Source organism: Uranotaenia lowii, chromosome 2 (assembly GCF_029784155.1).
Source record: "Uranotaenia lowii strain MFRU-FL chromosome 2, ASM2978415v1, whole genome shotgun sequence".
In the NCBI taxonomy this organism is placed as follows: domain Eukaryota; kingdom Metazoa; phylum Arthropoda; class Insecta; order Diptera; family Culicidae; genus Uranotaenia; species Uranotaenia lowii.
Genome location: NC_073692.1, coordinates 177,728,799 through 177,749,603, shown reverse-complemented (window position 1 = coordinate 177,749,603; position 20,805 = coordinate 177,728,799). Strand labels below are relative to the sequence as shown.

Here is a 20,805-nt window from a genome sequence, read left to right as displayed (position 1 = left end):
CCCGGCTATTTATATTGGTCAAACTCGCCGTAAGTTTAAAGTCCGTCTCAAAGAACACAAAAATGCCGTTGAGAATGAGAGGGCTGCGGCTCACACAACAGAATTTGACCATTCCATCGATTGGAAAAAGGTCAAATTTAGGAAGTTTGTACGGGAAACATCCCATCTGAATGCTTGGGAGTCGTTGTTCATCAGCACTGCAAAAACCCGTTGATGAACGAAGACGATACGCCGATCATTTTGTCTCTCTTCAACCTGATCAACCTAAGATTCTCATAATGCCAATTGCGTTCGACGAATACTACATTAAGTATGAAACTGGAGCTGTGATTGTCCTTTGTGTAATCAGTAGAACATCGTCCTGTAAATGGGCAACATCGAGCCCGAAACCAGTCGACAAAAAGGTAATTTTCAATCCTTTTTCCGTAAAGTAAGAACGTTCTGTGTCGTGTCCTGTAATACGTCGTGTGTTATGTGTGAAGCGTTCGAGTGTTGAAAATGAACATTGCTGGCGTCGGCGTAATTCTGCGAAAATGACTTGTGATATTCGAATAACTATTCAAAAATAAATGTTTTTAAATCTGTTGTGTATTTACCAATAATCATGTATTTCATTCTTACTTTAGTACTCAGTATCATTCCATTACAATAACAGTAACAAACATAGTTTTCAGTTTTAAATTTCGATAATAAATTCTCCTGATGGTGTTTGTACGGTGTTTTGTTTCGGATCCCGAAAGGACCGAATCAACAGGGTATACTGGAGGTATTTCCGAGGTGGTTTTTCTTTTTTGGAAAACGAAAAATCTTGCATTTTGCTTGCTGATTAAACACTATTTAAGCCAATTATTTGGGCTCCGCCTGAGAGTGCCATTCGGCGGAGCCTGTTCACACACACGATACTATTTAGTAGTAATTGATAACTGCCCTAGGCAATAATTATTTGTATGACTGGGTTTTGTTTTATATTATTCCTTTTAATGAGTGTTAGAGAGTGACAGACTACGATCTACGCGCTTTCATTGATTTTTTATGGTATGTGCTAAAATAGGTAGAACACCATCAACCACCTTACTGTGGGTGACGGAAGCTCTTGCCAGCGAACTTGGCACCGGATCCAAGCTCTTCCTCAATGCGGAGGATCTGGTTGTACTTGGCCAGACGTTCCGATCGGCACGGGGCACCGGTCTTGATCTGTCCGGTGCTCAAACCGACGACCAGATCGGCAATGAAGGTATCCTCAGTCTCACCGGAGCGATGCGAAACCATGGTTCCCCAGCCATTCTTCTTGGCCAGTAAGTGGGCATTGATGGATTCGGTAACGGAGCCGATCTGGTTGACCTTCAACAACAGGCAGTTGCAAGCCTTCTTCTCGACGGCAGTCGCAATACGTTTGGGGTTGGTCACAGTCAAATCATCACCAACGATCTGGATGGTGGTGTTGGCAGTGATCTTGGCCCAAGCGTCCCAGTGATCCTGGTCGAAGGGATCCTCAATACTGACAATCGGGAAGTCCTTGATGAAGCCCTGGTACAACGCTTCCAGCGCATCGGGGTTCAACCAGGCGCTCTTGTCCGAGTTGGGGTTCTTGAAGTCCAGATCGTACAGACCATCCTTGTGGAACTCGGAAGCAGCAACATCCATACCGATCTCAACCTTTCCGGTGTATCCAGCCTTGGCGATGGCATCCTGGATCAGGTTCAGGGCTTCCTTGTTCTCCAGAATGTTGGGGGCAAAGCCACCCTCATCACCGACAGCGGTGGCATCCAGACCGAACTTCGACTTGATGACGTTCTTCAGATGATGATAGACCTCAGTGCCGATCTTCATGGCTTCGGTGAACGACGAAGCACCGGTTGGCAAGATCATGAACTCCTGCATGGCCAGCTTGTTACCGGCATGGCTACCACCGTTGATAACGTTGAAGGCCGGCACCGGCAGAATGATGTTGGCGTTTCCGGCCAGCTCGGCAATGTGCTTGTACAGTGGAATGCCCTTCTTGGCGGCACCAGCCTTGCAGACAGCCAGCGAGACACCCAGGATGGCGTTGGCACCGAGCTTGGACTTGTTCTCGGTTCCGTCCAGCTTCAGCATCAATTCATCGATCTGCAATCGGAGAAAGAAATAGATATGAGATTTTGTTAGATTTTGTCATGCTGGATTTTTTTTTAGAATTTGGTAGTCTTCGCGAAAGGCACAATCAAATAGAAGATAATTTTCCATTGTTGAATTGATTATATCTTCTCCAACTAAATTATTAATTATACCTACTTTTGGATTTGGACCTTTTTGGATTAGCTGAAAGTATCATTTTTTTTTCATTTTCAGCTATTTTGATGGTTCGTCAATTTAAAAACAAACAACAGTTTTTACTACATAACAACAATAGCCGTATGTGATGTAACTTAAAAAAAAAATCTAAATAAAACACTTGCTTTATACAACCACCAAATTGTGCTATCAATAGATTCAAGACGGACGAGCTGTAAAAATGCTTCGCAAGTCATGCGAGTTCATTGATTTTCCTCTCGTCTTCTCTTGGCTTCTGTGCCAGCCGCATAGGCGACAATTTCTAATTATAACTTATCCCTTCGATTTCGGGGGAACTGATTTGCTTCTACGATGATAATTGGTGGAATCGAGTAAATAGCATCGGCATGAGATGCACCCTGCGTTTTCAATCATGTTACACCATGCGTACAAAAAAAAACATTAGAAAAATCAATCGATGTTGAATTTAATCAACTTGAAATGATAAAAAAAAAAACAATTGTTCAAAGGTTATAATTTAATTTATTAACAAAACTCTTTTATAAGGTGAACCTTAAATGAGTTATATTCGGCCTGCGGAGCTCATACAACATTAGGTTTAGAGTTTTTTTTTAAATAAAAAACAAATATTTGTTTAAGAAAATTACTTTGGCTATAAAAGGAACTTAGAAAAAAAAGATTCTTTGAAATAGCAATTTTTAAGGATTCTTATGAACTAAAAATTTGAAAAAAAACGTTCAATTTCAATTCATTAGAGTACAAATTATCTAAACACAAATACTCCATTCTGTTCCGACAACACAAAGCCAATGTTTTTTTACCCAATGTGGTAAACCATGTAGGTAAAATCGTAACTCTATGGAATTCATGATGAGGCTTAAATAAATCGCCGAGGAAACGTAGGAAGTTAAAAAAATCGAACCAGCAAGCAGCGAATCAATGGGTTGGAAAAGCCAGAATTTATCAACCTAGAATCAGTCATCAGTTTCTTGATTCAAATACTTATGAATATGGAAAGATAAAATATCAATACTTAATTCCAAACAAGGAACGGTTATTGTTTTTTCTTCAAACAGATTATTGAAGGATTTGATAGTCCTTGTTATTTGCGTCTGTAGTTTTAAAACATTCCTGTGCTTTTTCTTGTTGTTTAGAAAAACAGGACATCAAGTGAACCTAAAATCAGTTTCCCTTTTTACCCCCCCTCTACACCCCCCCCCCCCTCACGAAAATTATAAAATTCAGACACAGTACAGAGTGCATTTTTATTGGGTACATATTTTATGCTTTGGGGAAATCCTTGCAGAATTTAAGAAATCTGTAAAAATTGTCCTTTAGTTTTTTTGTTGATGCTTAGTTTTTAAGCCAAAAAATCTAATTTTTGTAAAATTAAGTAAGAATTTATCATTTTAACAGCCTCAACTTTAAGTTACTTCAAAAAGCTCACGTCAGCGATCATAGCATTCGAAATGCATTGAATGATTGGATACAGTAAAATGTTATGTTTTTATTAAAATCACGTGAAAATTATAGTAGTTTGAAGACAAACTAAAGCATTTCGGGCTTAATAATTTAAGGGGATATGAAAAGTCAAACAAGCGCTAGCTAAGCTAAGCTAGACTAGCTTCATAAATCAAGCAAAAGTTTACTTTTTTTGGACGTTGCAATTAGCGCTGAGGACCCAAAATATGAAAAAAGGGTGCGGAATAATAATAGTACCACTTGTGTTTTTCAACAAAAACGATATTATATTATTTCTAGAAATTTACTGTGTAAAAGTAAATAATAATACTTCTGCGAATTATGTGAATAGATAACTGTATTTTAAAGAGTTTTCTAGAATTCCATAGGTTATCAAAGGTTTTAAAAGGAGGTTTTAAGAGATGCTCTTCTAGAACTAAGAAATTTGATATTTGAGCTGGGATTCTTTATCTAACTACCAAAAAAAATTATCCTGCTTTCGATAAAATATTTGCAATAAATAAAATTAAAACAGATTTGAATAAAAAATTTAAAATCTAGGTTAAGGGTGAATAATTCAACTCTCACATATCACATTATAGTAGAATCGGATTTAAAATTAAAATTATAAAGTAGTTGGGGAAACTGTACATAACGCACCAGTTAGGCATTAACGCTATTTACAGCGCTAAAAATCATGTAAGAATCAAATTGAACGTTTACGACGATTCAGGGATTTAAGACGTAAATTACTAGAAATAAAAATAACGACAAAAACTTCATTTTGATGATATTTTTGTTAAAAACTCAACAAGCTAGAGAACACACCGTGGGGTAGAACGCCGAAACTAGTGAACAGAACGCACCATACTGGAAGGGTGGTCAGAAATAGAATAATGATTATATGGAATTTAATGATTGGTACATCAAATGATTAGTAACATGTACATCGTATTTTTGAAAAATAAGCATACTTTGGCAAAAATCATGTGTTATTGCTAAACGTAGGGGAGATGAGGGCATAACGAGCACCCGAGGCATAATGAGAAGTCCATTTTTCTACATAAGTACGTATTTTCTTAAACAAATTTTCAAGAGCACTTGTTTCGTACTACCTATAGTATTAATTTTTCACCAAAAAAGAAATATCCTTTTCATATTTACAGAAATATTAAATAATAACCAGCAAGGTTCTCAAGTGACGAAAATATTATAATTTTTGAGCACCACCAAATAAGCTTTTATGACCTTTAAATCATCTTGATCTGAAATGTACGCACTGCATCATGATCTACACATTGTTTTTCAATTTTCAGCATCATAAAATTTTTGATTTTTCACTTTAATCAATTGTAAAACGCGTTTTTACTTTAATTTGTTCACTAGAGGCGAACAGAGCACTTTCAATGAAGGCATATTGAGCATTTTCTGCCGGGGAATCTAGCAGCGAATTCGACTCGATGAAGTCAATTGAGTAATAGAGCTACAGCTTGGCTTGATTCGTCTGTCGATTTGGCCTAATGGTAAGGTGTCGGAGAGGTAATCAGTAGACTCGAGTTCGATTCCTGTTCGAGAGGATTTTTTTTTTGCACATACCATTCATGATTGATTTTTTTTATTGTTACATTATACGGCTAATAGCATCAAAGTATCATCCGTCAAACAAAACACCAGAAACATAAGGTATGAACATGTGTTCATTCTTTGAATTCTACAAACAGACCTAGATTATTTTGTTATTGGTTTGTTTGATGAATCTACGCCTCACCGTTTAGTGCAATCATGATCATGAATGATAAATGAAAAAAAAAATCACCTCGACCAGGAATCGAACTCGAGCCTACTGATTACCTCTCCGACATCTAACCAATAGGCCAAATCGTCAGACGATACAAGTTAAGCTGTAGCTCTATTACTCAGTTGACTTCATCGAGTCGAATTTGCTGCTAGAATTTCCGGCAGAAAACGCTCATTATGCCTTCATTAATGGTGCTCATACTGCCTCGGGGGGTTTCTCATTATGCCTCCACAGTGACTGGTTTTCAGCTTTCAGCAAAAATTTTTAAAATGCATTTTTAAATGTTTTAATCTACTTTTTCAAGTTTCATCCAATTAGGCAATAGACTATTTGAGTGTCTGAACACGAAACAATGATGTAATTCACATATTACAGCTGTTCTCTATGGTTAAATAAGCGTTTTCCTTAAGGTGGCCATTATGCCCCCATCTCCCCTATAGAAAATTTCGCTTTTTGAAAGACACTTTTTGATATCCTTAAAGGTGAAACGCCTTCAAGTAGGCATCGAAAATCAATTTCTTGGCTGATATCGCGGCAAATACGGTGGCAGGTGATTTTTTCGAATCAAACATTGATGCACCTTTTAAACTTGAAAAAGAAGAAATTTGATATGATTATGCATTTTCATCGTAATTTGGGAGTCAGCAAATAAAAAGAATGACATTTCGCTTCGATATTCGGTTTTTCTCAAAATTTAACAGCATTCTAAATTTGGTCTAGCGCGAAATCTGCCCCGATTTTGATATGATTATTTTTAGTTAAAATTTGTGACAATTAAATGAAATTTAAAAAATATTTATGGTCATCCAAAAGGGACATACGCTTGGAAAAAAAAAGCTGAAGTTTTATTAGTCTATGCAGTCTGGTTTGCCATAAACCTTAAAAGTTAATCATGAAAAATTACAAGTTTCACGCAGATTCGCTGTATTCTTCTGTTTCTAAGAATTGAAGAAAAACATCATTCGTAACTCGTAGCCATAGGTTGTCGTATTTTTGAAAAATCATGGCATGTGCCATCTTACCCCATTGGTGCGTTTTGTACAGTTTTCCCCTAAATCTCTTTTTCTGTTTTTGGACCTTCCGGGGGCAGGGTGGGGGGTTGTTAACCTCAAAGCACGATGGTCTTTGTTTACTTTATTTTGCCCAGGAGGCATAATTTGTTATTCAAAATATACTTCACTAAGTAATATTCGTCGGAATCAATAAACCTTGCATTTATAAAATTCATAAAGTGAAATTGAGTTCTTGGGGGTCTAATATTCGGTTTTCCAACGATTATGCCATGGAAATCCAATACAGATCTTAAAAAGTTTATCTCAGAATCTTTATGAGAGGAAAAGATACAAATCAGCTAAATCATGTTAAAGCTCAAAAAGTTTAGCAGACTTTGGTTTACTCATCACTCCTCTCGCCCCTGCAAAAATTGAAAGACATCATAAGCTGCATTTCGAAATGAATTTTTCGAAGGAAAACATCATTACATAATGATGAGCATGACTGTAGAAGATTTCTCAAATGCTTATAGCTAAAATAATTCAACAGCTGGTAGATTTGGCTATTTATTCCTAGTGTACATTATACAATCTGATACTTAGTTCTCAAATATCACCGATGCTTGACTAGACCTCGATTTTTTTTTTTTTCAGTCAACATCGATATCCAAGACGAACAACCAATATCTTTGTTTGATTTAGTAATTTATGAAAAAGTTTAAGAAAAAGGAATTCTTAGAAGTTTTTTTTCTGGAAAAGTTGAAGTGGTTTTTTTTGTGAAATAATCTTATTTCGTTTTTGAAACTTATGAGCAAAAAGCTGCTCCTTTCCAAAACAAAAAGTTCCAAATCTTCAACAGGTTCAACAGGTCCAAAATCTGAAGTTGAAAGATTTCCGTACCCAAACGCGCATGTTATTCGAATATTTACATTATTCTATCAGTCAGACTTTCTACGAAGCCTTTTTAATTTTCTTCCGCTGCCATAGTGTTTTACTTCCCCCAGCAAGTCTCGGCCATGAAACCAACAAAATCGATTACAATATACTGCCGTTCCAAGCAAGATTGTCCCATGTGGAAAACGTGCAAACGAGAACAACGCGTTTGAAATATCAGCTACAGTGAACGAAATAAGAATAGCACCACTATGTGTTTTGCTTGTTAAAATATGAATGATTGAAAATCACCAAAATTTTCTTATACAAATTGTTTTGAATTGTTTAACGGATAAATCAAGCATAAGTTTACTATTTTTGGACGTTGCAATTGGCGTTGAGGACCAAAACTATAAAAAAAGGTGTGAAATAAGAATAACACCACTTGCGTTTTTCAACAAAAACAAGAATATTTCTTAAATTTTACCATGTAAAAGTGAATAATAATGCTTCTACGAATTATTTGAATAGATAACTGTATTTTAAGGAGTTTTCAAGAATTTAAAAGATTTTCAAAGGTTTTAAAAAGGGGTTTTAAGAGATGCTCCTCTAGCATTTAAGAATTTGATACTTGAGCTATAAAACTTTATCAAACTGCTTTATTTCTTCGTTATCATTCATTAGTATGATGCAAATTGACGAAACATAGATTTGAGGCTGAATTTGAATAAGAAAAACAGGATTCAAATTCAAAAATACTAATAATTTTAATTAAACAAACACTATTTCTCTAGTTTCAAGTCATAGATAGCAGCACTATCTTGCAATTAAACCGAATTGATGCCCATTTTCGAATAATTAATCATTTTACAATGTTTTCTGTCACAAACAAATTACATTTCCTACAAAAAAAAAATAGCAAACTAAAGCCAAAAATGCTCCGTGTGACACTTTTGCGTAGAATCAGAACGCATACCGATGCTAGTTCTACGAAAAACTGTCACACGGCTACAGTGTAGTTTTTTCCCCCAAAAACTCAAGTTAAACCGTAATTTGAGAATAACGTTCCTCTTGGTTTATAAAAATGTATAGTTGAGTATGGATCCTGTAAGCAGTGCCTACCGAAAAGTGTTCTGTGAAAATTTCTCTGAATAAAACACTCTAGGCCTCTCGCTCCTCCTCCGCTCTCTATTTGAGTGTTCTTTTCAGTGAATAACATTAAATTCAACAGTTTAAACTCATCTTAACAGAATTTTTTGATAAATTAGCATTTTTCATAAAATTTTCTCTAGTGTGACATTCTTACGTAGAACTATCAACATATAGACAATTACCTTGATGGGAATTTCGTATAAGTTCAGAGCAAAGTATACTTGTTTGTGTTTTTATTCGAAAGTTAACACTAAAACAGAGCGTTTCCAGCAAAAAAGTGAAAATGACCCATAAATTACATGGGACAGTCGTGCTTGGAACGGCAGTATATGCCTTTAACAAAAAAAAAAGTGTTTATATAGGAAACGGAAATAACAATGAAATTTTCCTACTTAAATTTGTTACTATTCATATTTCGAATCCACAATTTTCTACATTCAGGGGGAATAGCAGCTACGGTTCAAACAGCCATCCTATCAGATTTTAAGTATCGCTAGTTTAGCCATAGTCATTTTCGTGGCATCGCATAATATGATGGTCGGCTGGATCGAATTTTCGGGTTAGAACCAATTTAAATGATATATTTATTTATAGTTTATTCTCCGTGCAGGATGTTGAATGTTTTGCAGTTCGCTATAAAGAAGAAACCTCGGAAAGTATTTTAACTTTAGTTTACATTTAGTTATCTTGATGATGAAGATTTTTTTTTTACAATTTTTCGCTTTTTGTATGCATACACTGTTGCCATTTTATTTATTTATTAGACGAAGGATTAAGAACTGAAAATGAAGGAATAACATGACGAGATTGACGATGCCCTAAATTTAATTGAGTAATGAAAAAGCTCTCCTTAAAATTTACTAGTCCATTTGCATAGCTCCTAGAAAGGTGTAGATGAAAACATAATTTTATTTCCTAGAGTCGATCTGTGTCGAGTGTGACTTTTTTCCTTACTGTTGGTCATTCTACTTTGAAGAGATGTTCCAATTGCTTATCAGGTTCAGTGTCAACAGATTGACCTCTAAAATAACCATTCTGTTTATTTTATGAAAAGTAAGAGGAGTGAGCGTTCCTCATGGTGTTTAATCAAGTGGACTCGCGGTTGCAAATAAAAGACAGCTGTTGTACAAACGATATTTCCAATTTGTAAGTTAATTTAAGTTAAAATAAGCTATTTTAACTAAATAATGTCAATGCAACAACATTCATTGATTTTAAAATAAAGATTAATTTCCTGAGTTTAGAAGATCATAAAAGTTTATTATTTGAGAAATTTGTAAGAAATTTTACACAGAACTTATAATATATACTGTCCTGATTATGTCAACTATTTGATTTCAAAGTTTTTATTTCTACAATTGATATAAATTTCTTCCCTTAGTTTTCGATACATTTTAAATATTATGACTTCACAATAAATGTTTTTAAGTAAACTAATTCATGTACCATAGAGTGCCTCAAATGACCCGACTTTCGAAAAAGTTATGCGCTGCCGGCTAAAATTGAGCTAAATTTGGGCCAGATCGGATAACGGGAAGAAGTCGTTTAACGAGTCTGAAGTTTGTGTGGGATTTTGAGACATATTGTTCGGGAGAAACATGAAAATCCATTTCTTCATCAATAACTGTGGACCCTGACGGCCGATTTTTTTTTGAATACGGTTTTTTCTCAAAGCCTAAATTATGAAAAATATTTCTTTCGAGGATTGCATTTCGATTCGAGTTAAGGTAAAATGTTATAAGGATTTAAAAATGGGCTTACATTTTTAAGGGTGATATTCATCACTATTAATTTGGCCCTGCGTCGAACATTTTGACGATAGTGATAGTGATTATTATCATCTTTAAAAAAGTTAGCCCATTTTTGAAGCCTAATAACTTTTTTATGTTATCTCGAATCGAAATGCTATCCTCGAAAGAAATATTTTTCATAATTTAGGCTTTGAGAAAGAACCGTATTCAAAAGAAAATTGCCGAAAGAGTCCACATTATTGATGAAAACTGGATTTTCATGTTTCTCCCGCACAAAATGTTTCAACATCTTATACAAATTCCGCTTTCCTGTAATCCGATCTGGCCCAAATTTGGCATGTGATCTTGTACTAGGTCTAGGATCAATTTTAGCCTGCAGCGCATAAAATTTCATAAGTTTGAAATTTCCTATACAAATTTGGGGCTGTCTAATGTACCACTAGAATATTCCTTACTCTCATCCCTCGCACTTACCTCCTTCTGCTGCGTGACGCACAGTCCGGATCCCAGCACGGCCGGGGCAATGGTCTTGTTGATGTTCTCAACGGCCTTCAACACACCCTTGCCATGCCAGTCGGCCTTGACATTGTCGCGCAGTTCCAGCGCCTCGTGGACACCGGTCGAAGCTCCGGATGGGACGGCAGCCCGGAACAGTCCCAAATCGGTGACCAGGTCGACCTCAACGGTGGGGTTGCCACGCGAGTCGAAGATCTGACGGGCAATAATACTCTTGAACGGCATTTTGGATCTACGGAGGGTTGGTAGAAGAAGAAAAAACGAAACGTTTGCCGTTAACTAATGACCTCTGAACGAGTGTTTCAGCTGTTATCAGCTCATAATGATTGGTGGTAAACAAACAAAGGTTACAGTAAAAGTGAAAGATTGTTTATTTGTTACGTTGCTAAACTACGTCAGACGTTTACAGCGGTAGAAAAATAAACAGTGCTTACATAATACTACGGATCATCACCTGAGGTTATGAGTTATTTATTTATGGATGGATTGGCCTAATCGATTTCCAACTGGAGAAAACAGAAGTTTGTAACTGTGTATCATACGAAACTTTCCTATTTGTAAGAGCAAGTTCACTCGTGTTGGGAAAAAAGTGGTAGAAATTTTGACACTTTTAGCACATTTTGAAAACCTTACCATGCAAAAACATTTTCAAGATCTGCAGCCTTCAAATTTTTTACAACACGTGTTTTATTTTCGCATGCTGTGATGCAAAAATAGCAATATTTCTATCACATACGGCTGAAATAGAAACATTGCTGTAAAAAAATACAACGCCCAAAGATCTTGAAAATATTTTTGTATGGTAAAATTTTCAAAATGTACTACAATTGTCAAACTTCTACCACTTTTTCCCAACACGAGTGAACTTGCTCTAAAGAAATTGTGATATAAAAAAAATCGTAAAAAAAGTTTCCATCCATAAACCCTAACATACTTGTCGATGTTGAATATTTCGGCATCGATTTTTTCAAAAGGGCGTATGCGTTAAATGTAAACAAATCGAGTTATCAGTTGGGTGAAAAAGTACGTTCGAAGACCTACATTTTGAACCTACTCACGTGTCAGATGGATGATTTATGTTCGAGTTATTGATAAAACAAAATAATATTTTTGTTAGGAGCTTATGGAGCTGTCAAACTTCAAACGCGATTTTCTCGAAACAGCAATATTGGCGCAATCGCCCTTTACTAAAATCGATACTGATTTGTTTTTACACTTTTCCGTTGAATTTATACACCTCCGCAATGACCCTTTTTAACCCTTATTAACAGATTTTTATTCCAAAATTTTACCTTATTTTGTTCTGCTAGTAAAATTTTGTAATTATACCCGAATAAAGGTGGTATGTACAATAAGCCTGAGTCGATTTGGGGTCATTTTTTAATTTCTCAAACCCTTGGGTCTTAAATGCTTCGTTTTGGTCCAAAACTCATCCATGATTTTTTGCAGAATTTTTGAGTAACGTTTACTTACTCATGTAAACGTTACTCAAAAATTCTGCAAAAAATCATGGATGAGTTTTGGACCAAAACGAAGCTTTTAAGATCCCAGGGTTTGAGAAATTCAAAAATGACCCCAAATCGACTCAGTCTAATGTACAATGCCAAAGTTTGGGCCTCAATTTTCATATATGGCATACGGACACCAAAATTAAACCAAGTGTAATTTTGCTGGAACTTTGATGGTATTTTGGTTAGCCACCGCTTCAAAATTAGTTCTGAGAGCACAACGAAGCCAATTGAAGGTATTAAGTAGAACCAAAATTTGGTACCGCTCGCTGAGCTTTAAAATTTTTTTTAGAAATTGCGGCTAAACGAGTTATCAATTAGCTTTTTTACTAATCAAAATTTGCAATAAGTGTACTATCTGTATATAAAAAAGTCAACAAAACCTTTATTCGGGCAAAATGATACCAATTTGTTAACAAATCCTGATAGCAATACGACATCTCGATGATGCCCAGTTTTGTTAAGACAGAGAAATCAAAACTAAATGAAGTGCGCACTACGCTGATAATGACTGGTTTTTTTTAAATTTGTATCAGTTCAAATTTAATTCAAACACCTTGAAAAATCTGATGAAAAAATCATGCTATCATTTTCATCTAACTTTTCTCATTCATGAAAGTGTAAATGAAGTTTTAATGATGCCTCAGACAGCTGTTGTAGTAAAATCAACACCTTATCATGCTATCGTTCAGCTTTTGAAGCTTTATTATGATATTGGTTTGTTATCGAATTTTAACATATTGATACTTCAATGAAATCTCATTGGGAAGATTACAGTATTAAAATATGCTATCATTATCATTATCTAACAAAGTTAACCAGTTCTTTCAATGTCCTCAAGTTTATTATATTCAATCCAAAATAAATTTTTGACCAATACCTTTAACAGTAAAACTTTCCAAATTTTCTAAAAGCAAAAGTTGTTCTGAGTTCTGAATTCAGTAAAAATCATACAATCTTAACATTATTTTTTGTTTCTGTGTCTTTTTGTAAGATCCTGCAATCCATAAAATGGCGAGCAAGTTTGATGAATCCCAAAAAAGGTACTTAAAAGTCCCCCGTTCGATAAGAAGTTCATTTGAAGTATGTTAGTTTATTCGATAACAATTCCTTTATTCGGCAAAAAAAAACAAATGATAAGGCATATAAGGAAGCAAAATCCAAAATCATTTTAGGAATTTAAGTAGATAGAATGCACTATTAAAGCTTAGCTGTATAATTAAGCACAATTGAAATATACATTAAAGTTAAGAGTAAGAATGCGCTACTATTTGGATACACTAAGTGACATTGTATTTAGAACCACAGAAAACAGACGTACAAGCTCGAACAAAAAACCGTCAAAAAAGTGTTTAAAATTTCAAATGCTATCACCAAAAAAATACGTTAGAAACTGACTGTAAACAGTACCATCTATTGTTCAAGAGTTACAAATCAACTTTGAAGTGCCCAGTTTTCGAAAAGGTGTAATCGTAGCCAAAAAACAAAAATTATTTCAAAAAGGTTGTTGGGATTTTTACACAAGTTTCGTGGGCTAGCTTGTACGTCTGTTCTCTGTGTTAGAACCTTAAAAGTGTTCATAATTATCAAATGAAAAAAAGGGAATATGTTCGAAATTCACAAATGAAAGTTTGAAATGGGAAGACAAAAATTTCAGTTAGAAAAACAAAAATAAGGGAAGCAGATGTAAGTTGATAACTTTAGTCTAAAACCACTAAATTTTAACATGAGTTTGCTTTAAGCGTTTTTTTTAGAAATTCATAAAATGCAACTGCATAATATTGCTTATTATTCTATTTCAGATATAAAAATTCATTATTTAAAGTTGAATAAATCTGCATTAAACATAGACTAGAAATCTGTAAAAAAAATAATAAAAATAGCAGAAATTTGATTGATGACTCAATGAATTTTCAAATTAAGTTTTAGCATCGAAATTAACAATTAAGAATTGAAAATATCAAATTGTTTAAATAATAGTTCAATAGCATCACATTTAATTTAAAAGTTCACATTTGAATACTAATTTCGAAAAACCATTTCAACAAAGAAAACTACTGCTAAAAAAATGTATTTTTCCATGAAAAAAACGAGTGGAAAAATAATTATTCAAATTCTATGAAATCTATCTTGAATTTTTACAACATGAGTAGTATCAATGTTCAAGAATTTTCAGAACATTTTTAAATTCAAGCAAATACTAAAAGGCAAAAAAAACTCACATCATGTACCTGAGTACTTTACCGTTTTTTTATGTTTAAAGTTTAAATTAAAAAAAAAAACTTCAAACTACACGATGTGAGTATCTTTTTTTGTATTTGAGTCTCACACATCATACGTTAAAAACTCAAAATGCTATCAAAATTCAATAATTTTATGGATTTTCTTAAATATAAAAAAATCCGTTTCGAAGCATGCTTCTTACATTTTGGAATTTTGTCCTGATTAAGAACAAACCTGATAAAATAGAGAAATTTTAATTTCTCAAACGAATTTGAAAGAAGTTAAAAAACAGTCAGATTTTTTTCTCTGCATATTGGATTACACGATACTATTGTATTTCCATATTGCTGAAAGGGTCCAGCTGATTTTTTTCTTTATGTATAGCAAAACCCGAGTTTGCACTTTGTTTGTTCTGTTTACTAAAAAAAAGTAGTAGGCGATGCACGATTTCGAAAGATTGATGTCAAAAGAAAATTTTCCATCACCCTTTCCTCAAACAATCTAATTTACTGATTCAGTAAACCTGGATGTGGAATAATTATACAATTCCCAGGAAAAGTTTGATGATTTTGTTGAATATAAAAAAATTAAGCTCCGAGTCCACGCAGGTTGTAGGATTTGTATCAGTAGCGAGCATAGAAGATGCTGCAGAAAGCAAAGATTGATATAAATAATTTTTCACTTGACTTCATGCAGAAATGTAGAATTTTTAATGGTCGTACTTTTATCCCACATCATTCGAACTTTTGCCCCAGGTGGGGCAAATTCTGCGATTCAATCCGTCATTCGATTCTTTTCGTAATTTTTTAGAACAGCGATAAAAGTCAAAGCAATCAAATGCGGTGCATAATTTTTAAGAAAAAACTGCGTATTTTTCTCTAAAATATGATACCACTAAGGTCGTACTTTTACCCAGCTATTGACTGCTAGGACGTGGCTGGCGCCGTTATTAATGATAAAAGAGAAAGCATCAGCATCAACGATATGCTAGTTTTAGGTTTCCGAATTGCCTGGTTTTATCCGGGTTTGCTTGGATATTTAATACAAAATTTGGGAACAATCTCCACGAGAACTGCAGTAACTCAGAATTGCGACAAAACTAGGTTTTGTAGCATGATGGAATCGAAGAACAGTTGAAAAATGAAAATCCAACCGGTCTCGCTGTTCAAAACGTTCCATAACTTTTTTCTATTCTGATTCCCCTGCCATGATGAAATTTGCGCGGTGAAAATTGGGGGAATCGAAATAACAATTTTGTCTTTCAACCATTTCCCATCGATTCCACTAAGTTACACAGGCTAGTTGTGCCGCGTTTTTGAGTTATTGATGAAATGAGATTTGTTTACGAGAACTGTAAATGAGCCTTTAGCTCTATTTTAAGTTAGGTTTAAAAAAAAACCTCCCACTGGATAGCTTTTAATCAACCTTTAAAACTAAAATTAAAATTTTTTAATTTTTCTTAGGGAAATTTTCTAACAGTTTCCGATTGACTTTCAATCGCAATAATCAATAAACAAGTTAAACAAATGTTTATTGCATGTTTTAATATATAAATAAATAAATAAATAAATTTCAAACACAGTATAAACAGATTTATAAAAAGTACCTTAGTGAAGTTTAATTTTCAAAGCAGTCATTTTTATTCGAAAAATGGCGTCAAAGGTCGTTGACCTCGCAGGAAAATTTTCTGGACTGGACCGATGCAAAAATGGACCAGCTGATGTTGATTTATCTCCGACGATAGATAAGTTTATCGACCAATTGTTTCATACAAACAAAAAACAACATCATAGTGCATACATATAACAGAGGTCATTCTTCGTGCAATCAAAAAATTGATTATTTCTGACATCCGTTTTGGTAAAGTATCACCCCAGCCACAGGGAAGCCTGAGCGAAAAAAAAATCCCTCCACCATTTGACCTCTATCCACGTTTAGAGGTCGTCCATGAGCTGTGCTGAGGTGAGGTGTTCCCGACTCGCATTTTTTTCACTGACGTTTGACACCACCGGTAAAAGTGGAAAATTTAGCCAACATTTTTCTAAAGTTCAAGAAGTGCTCAAACGTATAATTTGCCCTTGCCTTGGCATCAGGACAATCCAACATTACATAACCGGGGCAAGGATTCCACCATGTTATTTTTTCTCGAGTAGCTCCCATATCATTGCGTTTATCGCCTGCCGAAAGCGAAGGTCCACTTTTCGTAGGTGTGATAATGGAAGAGACCAATTTGCAGCAATTTCGGTTCCTTCGAAACGTTTTTCAGATGACATTGAGCAAATTTCGTATGATACCAGTTTTATTGTTTAATCGTTTGGTAGATGTGTGATAATTTTTCTTTGGCCTCGCGGAATTATCCAATCCAACTCCGAACTTTTGCACTGGAAGAACTCACTGGTGAAAAATTGTCACACGAACTGACTACTCTAGGTAAATGCAGACACACTTGCCACTCTGTGACTTAAGCAAGTCAATTTCAAATCAACTTTAGTTTTACAACAAACTGTATACTCTAATCTAGCGAACTGATAAGAACAATCGAAGGGCACGTGCAATAGCACATATGCGCTATTGTTGCACGTTTAAAGGTAATCTAATAACACAAATGCAAAATATTTTCACTTACTTTTTCACAAAGTATCTCTCACTGGACTGTCACAAATGGAATCTAGAAATGCAAGCGTACACGAGAAGGGAGTTCAGAACCGTTCGGACCGAGCTCACTGGATAAACTAAACGGACCGACTTCGACGATGGGGTACGGTCGATTTTGCTCGCCGTTCGTTGATGAGAGCAAACCGCGAAAAATGGTACTCTTCTCGTGGGGCTGGTTTAGTTTGTGTGATTGGCCGCGAATTGGTAGCATGTGTCGATTTCTGGCCTTTGCTGGTTGTTCTACTGCAGTCTTGGAAGACAACAGTAATTTCCTGAAGATCATCTGTCACTGCAGTCTTGCAGCAAGTCGGTCATTGAAGTTGACCGATTGACGTTTAACTTATTAAAGTATTAAAGTACCTAAATTTTTCATCACCTAACATTTCGCAAAATAAATATAAAACATTTCTTAGTTAATGAAGAATCAAGAATTATCCATTTTTTGTCAAATGAAAAAAATCACACATTTATGCTTTCTTGGGAAACTAAATCGGTTGGAACGTTTAAGATCTTATATGTTCTCAGTCAGCAGCGGCGTTCCACAAGGGAGTCATTTAGGACACCTTCTTTTCATCACTTTTTTAATGTTTTATAGATAAGCTTCCTGTGTTGTGTTGGTATATACTGGTCATATCCACTTTATTAGAACACATTTCACTCTGTTCTATTTGTAAAATGTCTCATACATACAGAGGTGTTCGAAAAAATAGAAATGCTTCCAATTCCTACATATAAAGGATTTGTTTGTTGAAACTTGGATTTTCTGGTTTACATGTACATATGTGCAATATAAGCACTATTAGTCTGGTCATTCTTTTTCAGTTTTTAGCTAGACGTATCGGCAATGTCGGTAACAGAGGCCACCATACCAGAGGTACCATCATTGTAGAATGAAATGCAAGATGTTAATAAAATAAGAAACAATAATCAAAAAAAAGTCGCAAATCACGACAATCATAGAAGCTCGCAATTTTGTTTTTTGTCAATTCAATTAAATTCAAATTCATATTGACATGGTTATCGTTAGTTGTAGTTCTAATTTGTTGATTATAGAATCTAAACAAATTTTATACAGGTAAGGTGTACTTATCTCAAGCATAGATAAAATTCAAATGAGAAATAAAAATTTTGTTTCATTACAGATGCTAATCCGGATGACCTATAGATATTTCCGGATAGAATGCTGGCAAGCCTTTCTCTAAAAAAAAAAAGGATTTTCGAATACTCTTCCTATGATAAGGAGCTGATGCTGCCGTTGGCCTCCCGGTCCCTGCAGTTCGATGCAGTGCAGTTTAATTAATCCGAATGGGCGTAAAAAAGTTATAGGAAATTAAAGGCAAAGCTGACAAATCCTAAAAAATCCTAAGGTGGCAGGGCAGTCACTTTTCGGAAATATTTAACGAAATTTTCTTTGGAGAGTCATGTCTGTATTAGTCCGTTGTACAAGGTTCGAAAGATCTTGACGAGTTAAGAAAACTTCACTTTGGGCCAAAAAAATCTACCATGGGAGCAAAAAGTTATGAAAGAAGGAAGTTGTTTTACATGTTAAATGAGTAGAAATCCGTCTTTCAAAACCATCTCCTGTCGACTAGATTTGAAAATTGGCCTGCAAATTAAAGATTTTAGCTACTCTGTTCCTTGAAAAATACAACTTCTTCAATTCATAACTTTTTCTAAGACACAAATGCCACAAGGATGGTAAAGTGTCATTAATAAAACCTTAATAAAAGAACTTTTTTCACTCCCACGGTAGATTTTCTTGGCTCAATCCGCGATACGAGATAAATTTTTGACGTGTTATAGTTAGGACAAATGTACGGCCGTTTTCGAAAGCTGTCTGAAAGCTCCCTAACTAATCTAAACTCTTGTATGGAGGACATGGTGTCGCTAGTGTTTGCTTAATAACTCCCATTCCAACTTTTTCTTGTCCAGTCAAGATCTTTCGAATCGTTTATTGCACATCAGTGTACTCCAGAAAACCAAATATGTATGCCCAGTCTTCTTCAATATAATATCAAAAAAATTTAATATGGATGTAAGTTAAGGTTGCCAGAATTTTTGCCGCATGAGTCAGGGCCGATCGAATCCGGGCTTTTTTCACTTTAAAACCTGGCGAAATCCGTGCACTAGATTTTAAAATTTTGAACTCAAAATCCGGGCAAATTGAGTTCAAACCAATGAATTAGTCAACAAACATCAATAAGGATGAAACTTGAACCTTTTCTTTATATAGAAACGGATCAGGTGACTTAAAATCGAATTTTAGGGTTTCAATAATCCGCTCATGATTATTTTGATAAAATCTGATTGAAAAACCTGTTTTCGAACAAAAAATTAAAAATATAATAGCTCAATGTGAGTTTTTGTTTGATATTACAATGAAGTTAAAAAAAAATCCGGGTAAAATCTGAACTTTTTGCAACGAAACCCGAACAACCGGGTCAATCTGGCAAGCTTAGTTTTTTTTATTCGCAGCCCACCACACTCCCTTATTAGACTGGGTCGATTTGGAGTCATGTTTGAATTTCTTAAACCCTGGGGCCCAAAAAGCGTCGTTTTGGTCCAAAACTTATCCATGATTTTCTTCAGAATTTTATAGTTACGTTTAGATAAGTAAATTTGAACATTTAGGTTTGTATGGGAAAATTGAATATTTTGTACTGAAAAATCAACATCATTTTTGTTTCTTCTGTGTTACCGAGCCAATTGATGGTTTTTGTGCCATTTTATAAAATTCCTTAAGCAAATTTTCCGCTGAACAACTTTGTCGAAGACCGTAACTTCGTATCTGATAAGGAAAAAAAGTTATTAGCGGTTTAACAGGGGTATGTCTTTCCGCATTGATGAACAATAAATTCAATTAACATCACTGCTTGAGCCTCGCGAGGTAATGCATGAAAAGTAGTCATGCAATACCTCGCTAGACACCCTGCAGTGATGTCAATTTAATTTATTGTTTATCAGTGTGAAAAGACATATCCCTATTCAACAGCTAATAACTGTTTTGTTTAATAAGATGCGAAGTTGTTCAGCGGAAAATTATCCTTGGGAATTTAATAAATTGACACAAAAACCATCAGCTGGCTCGGTTTCACAGACGAAACAAAAATGATGTTGATTTTTCAGTACAAAATACTCAATTTTTCCATACAAACCTAAAAGTTCAAATTTACTCATGTAAACGTTTGTTAAAAATTTTGCAAAAAATCATGGATGAGTTTCGGACCAAGACGAAGCTTTTAAAACCCCTGGGTTTGAGAAATTCTAAAATGACCCCAAATCGACTTGACAATTTAGAAAAGATTGACAATTTATTTTATATTTTTTTAAATATCGTTATGTAATGTAATGTAACTGAAATATGATTGTTAGACAATATTCAGCTCTTTAGTTTTGCGTTACAGTATTGTTCCGATTTTGTCAGCCCCATCTTGAATTTAGGGCTGACAAAACAGGGTACCGTAATCCGGGGTAATATTGATCAATTTTTTCAATATATTTCGAATATTTTTTCTGTTAAGGGGAATGTGGCATATTTTATATTTTTTAAACCAGTACTGGACTCCTATGAACGTAAAACATGAATGCAGAAATTTATTAGACTA

The 20,805-nt window shown here is 34.8% G+C and overlaps 1 protein-coding gene across 1 annotated transcript; it reads right to left on the bottom strand.

The window, feature by feature from the left end:
* Positions 1-570: 570 nt before the first annotated feature.
* Positions 571-17,324, bottom strand: LOC129749324 (enolase). The gene is made up of 3 exons (XM_055744264.1): positions 17,172-17,324; positions 10,773-11,046; positions 571-2,106 (listed from the first exon to the last, which is right to left on the bottom strand). Exons 2-3 carry the CDS (start codon positions 11,037-11,039, stop codon positions 1,072-1,074), a joined length of 1,302 nt encoding a protein of 433 aa, XP_055600239.1. The 5' UTR covers positions 11,040-11,046; positions 17,172-17,324; the 3' UTR covers positions 571-1,071.
* Between the last annotated feature and the right edge of the window lie 3,481 nt (positions 17,325-20,805).

Coding starts and splice junctions, on each gene's coding strand:
- LOC129749324 (XM_055744264.1), bottom strand. CDS start 11,039: ATGCCGTTCAAGAGTATTATTGCCCGTCAGATCTTCGACTCGCGTGGC. Junction 2,107..10,772: donor GCGTCACGCAGCAGAAGGAG/GTAAGTGCGAGG, acceptor CTCCGATTGCAG/ATCGATGAATTGATGCTGAA.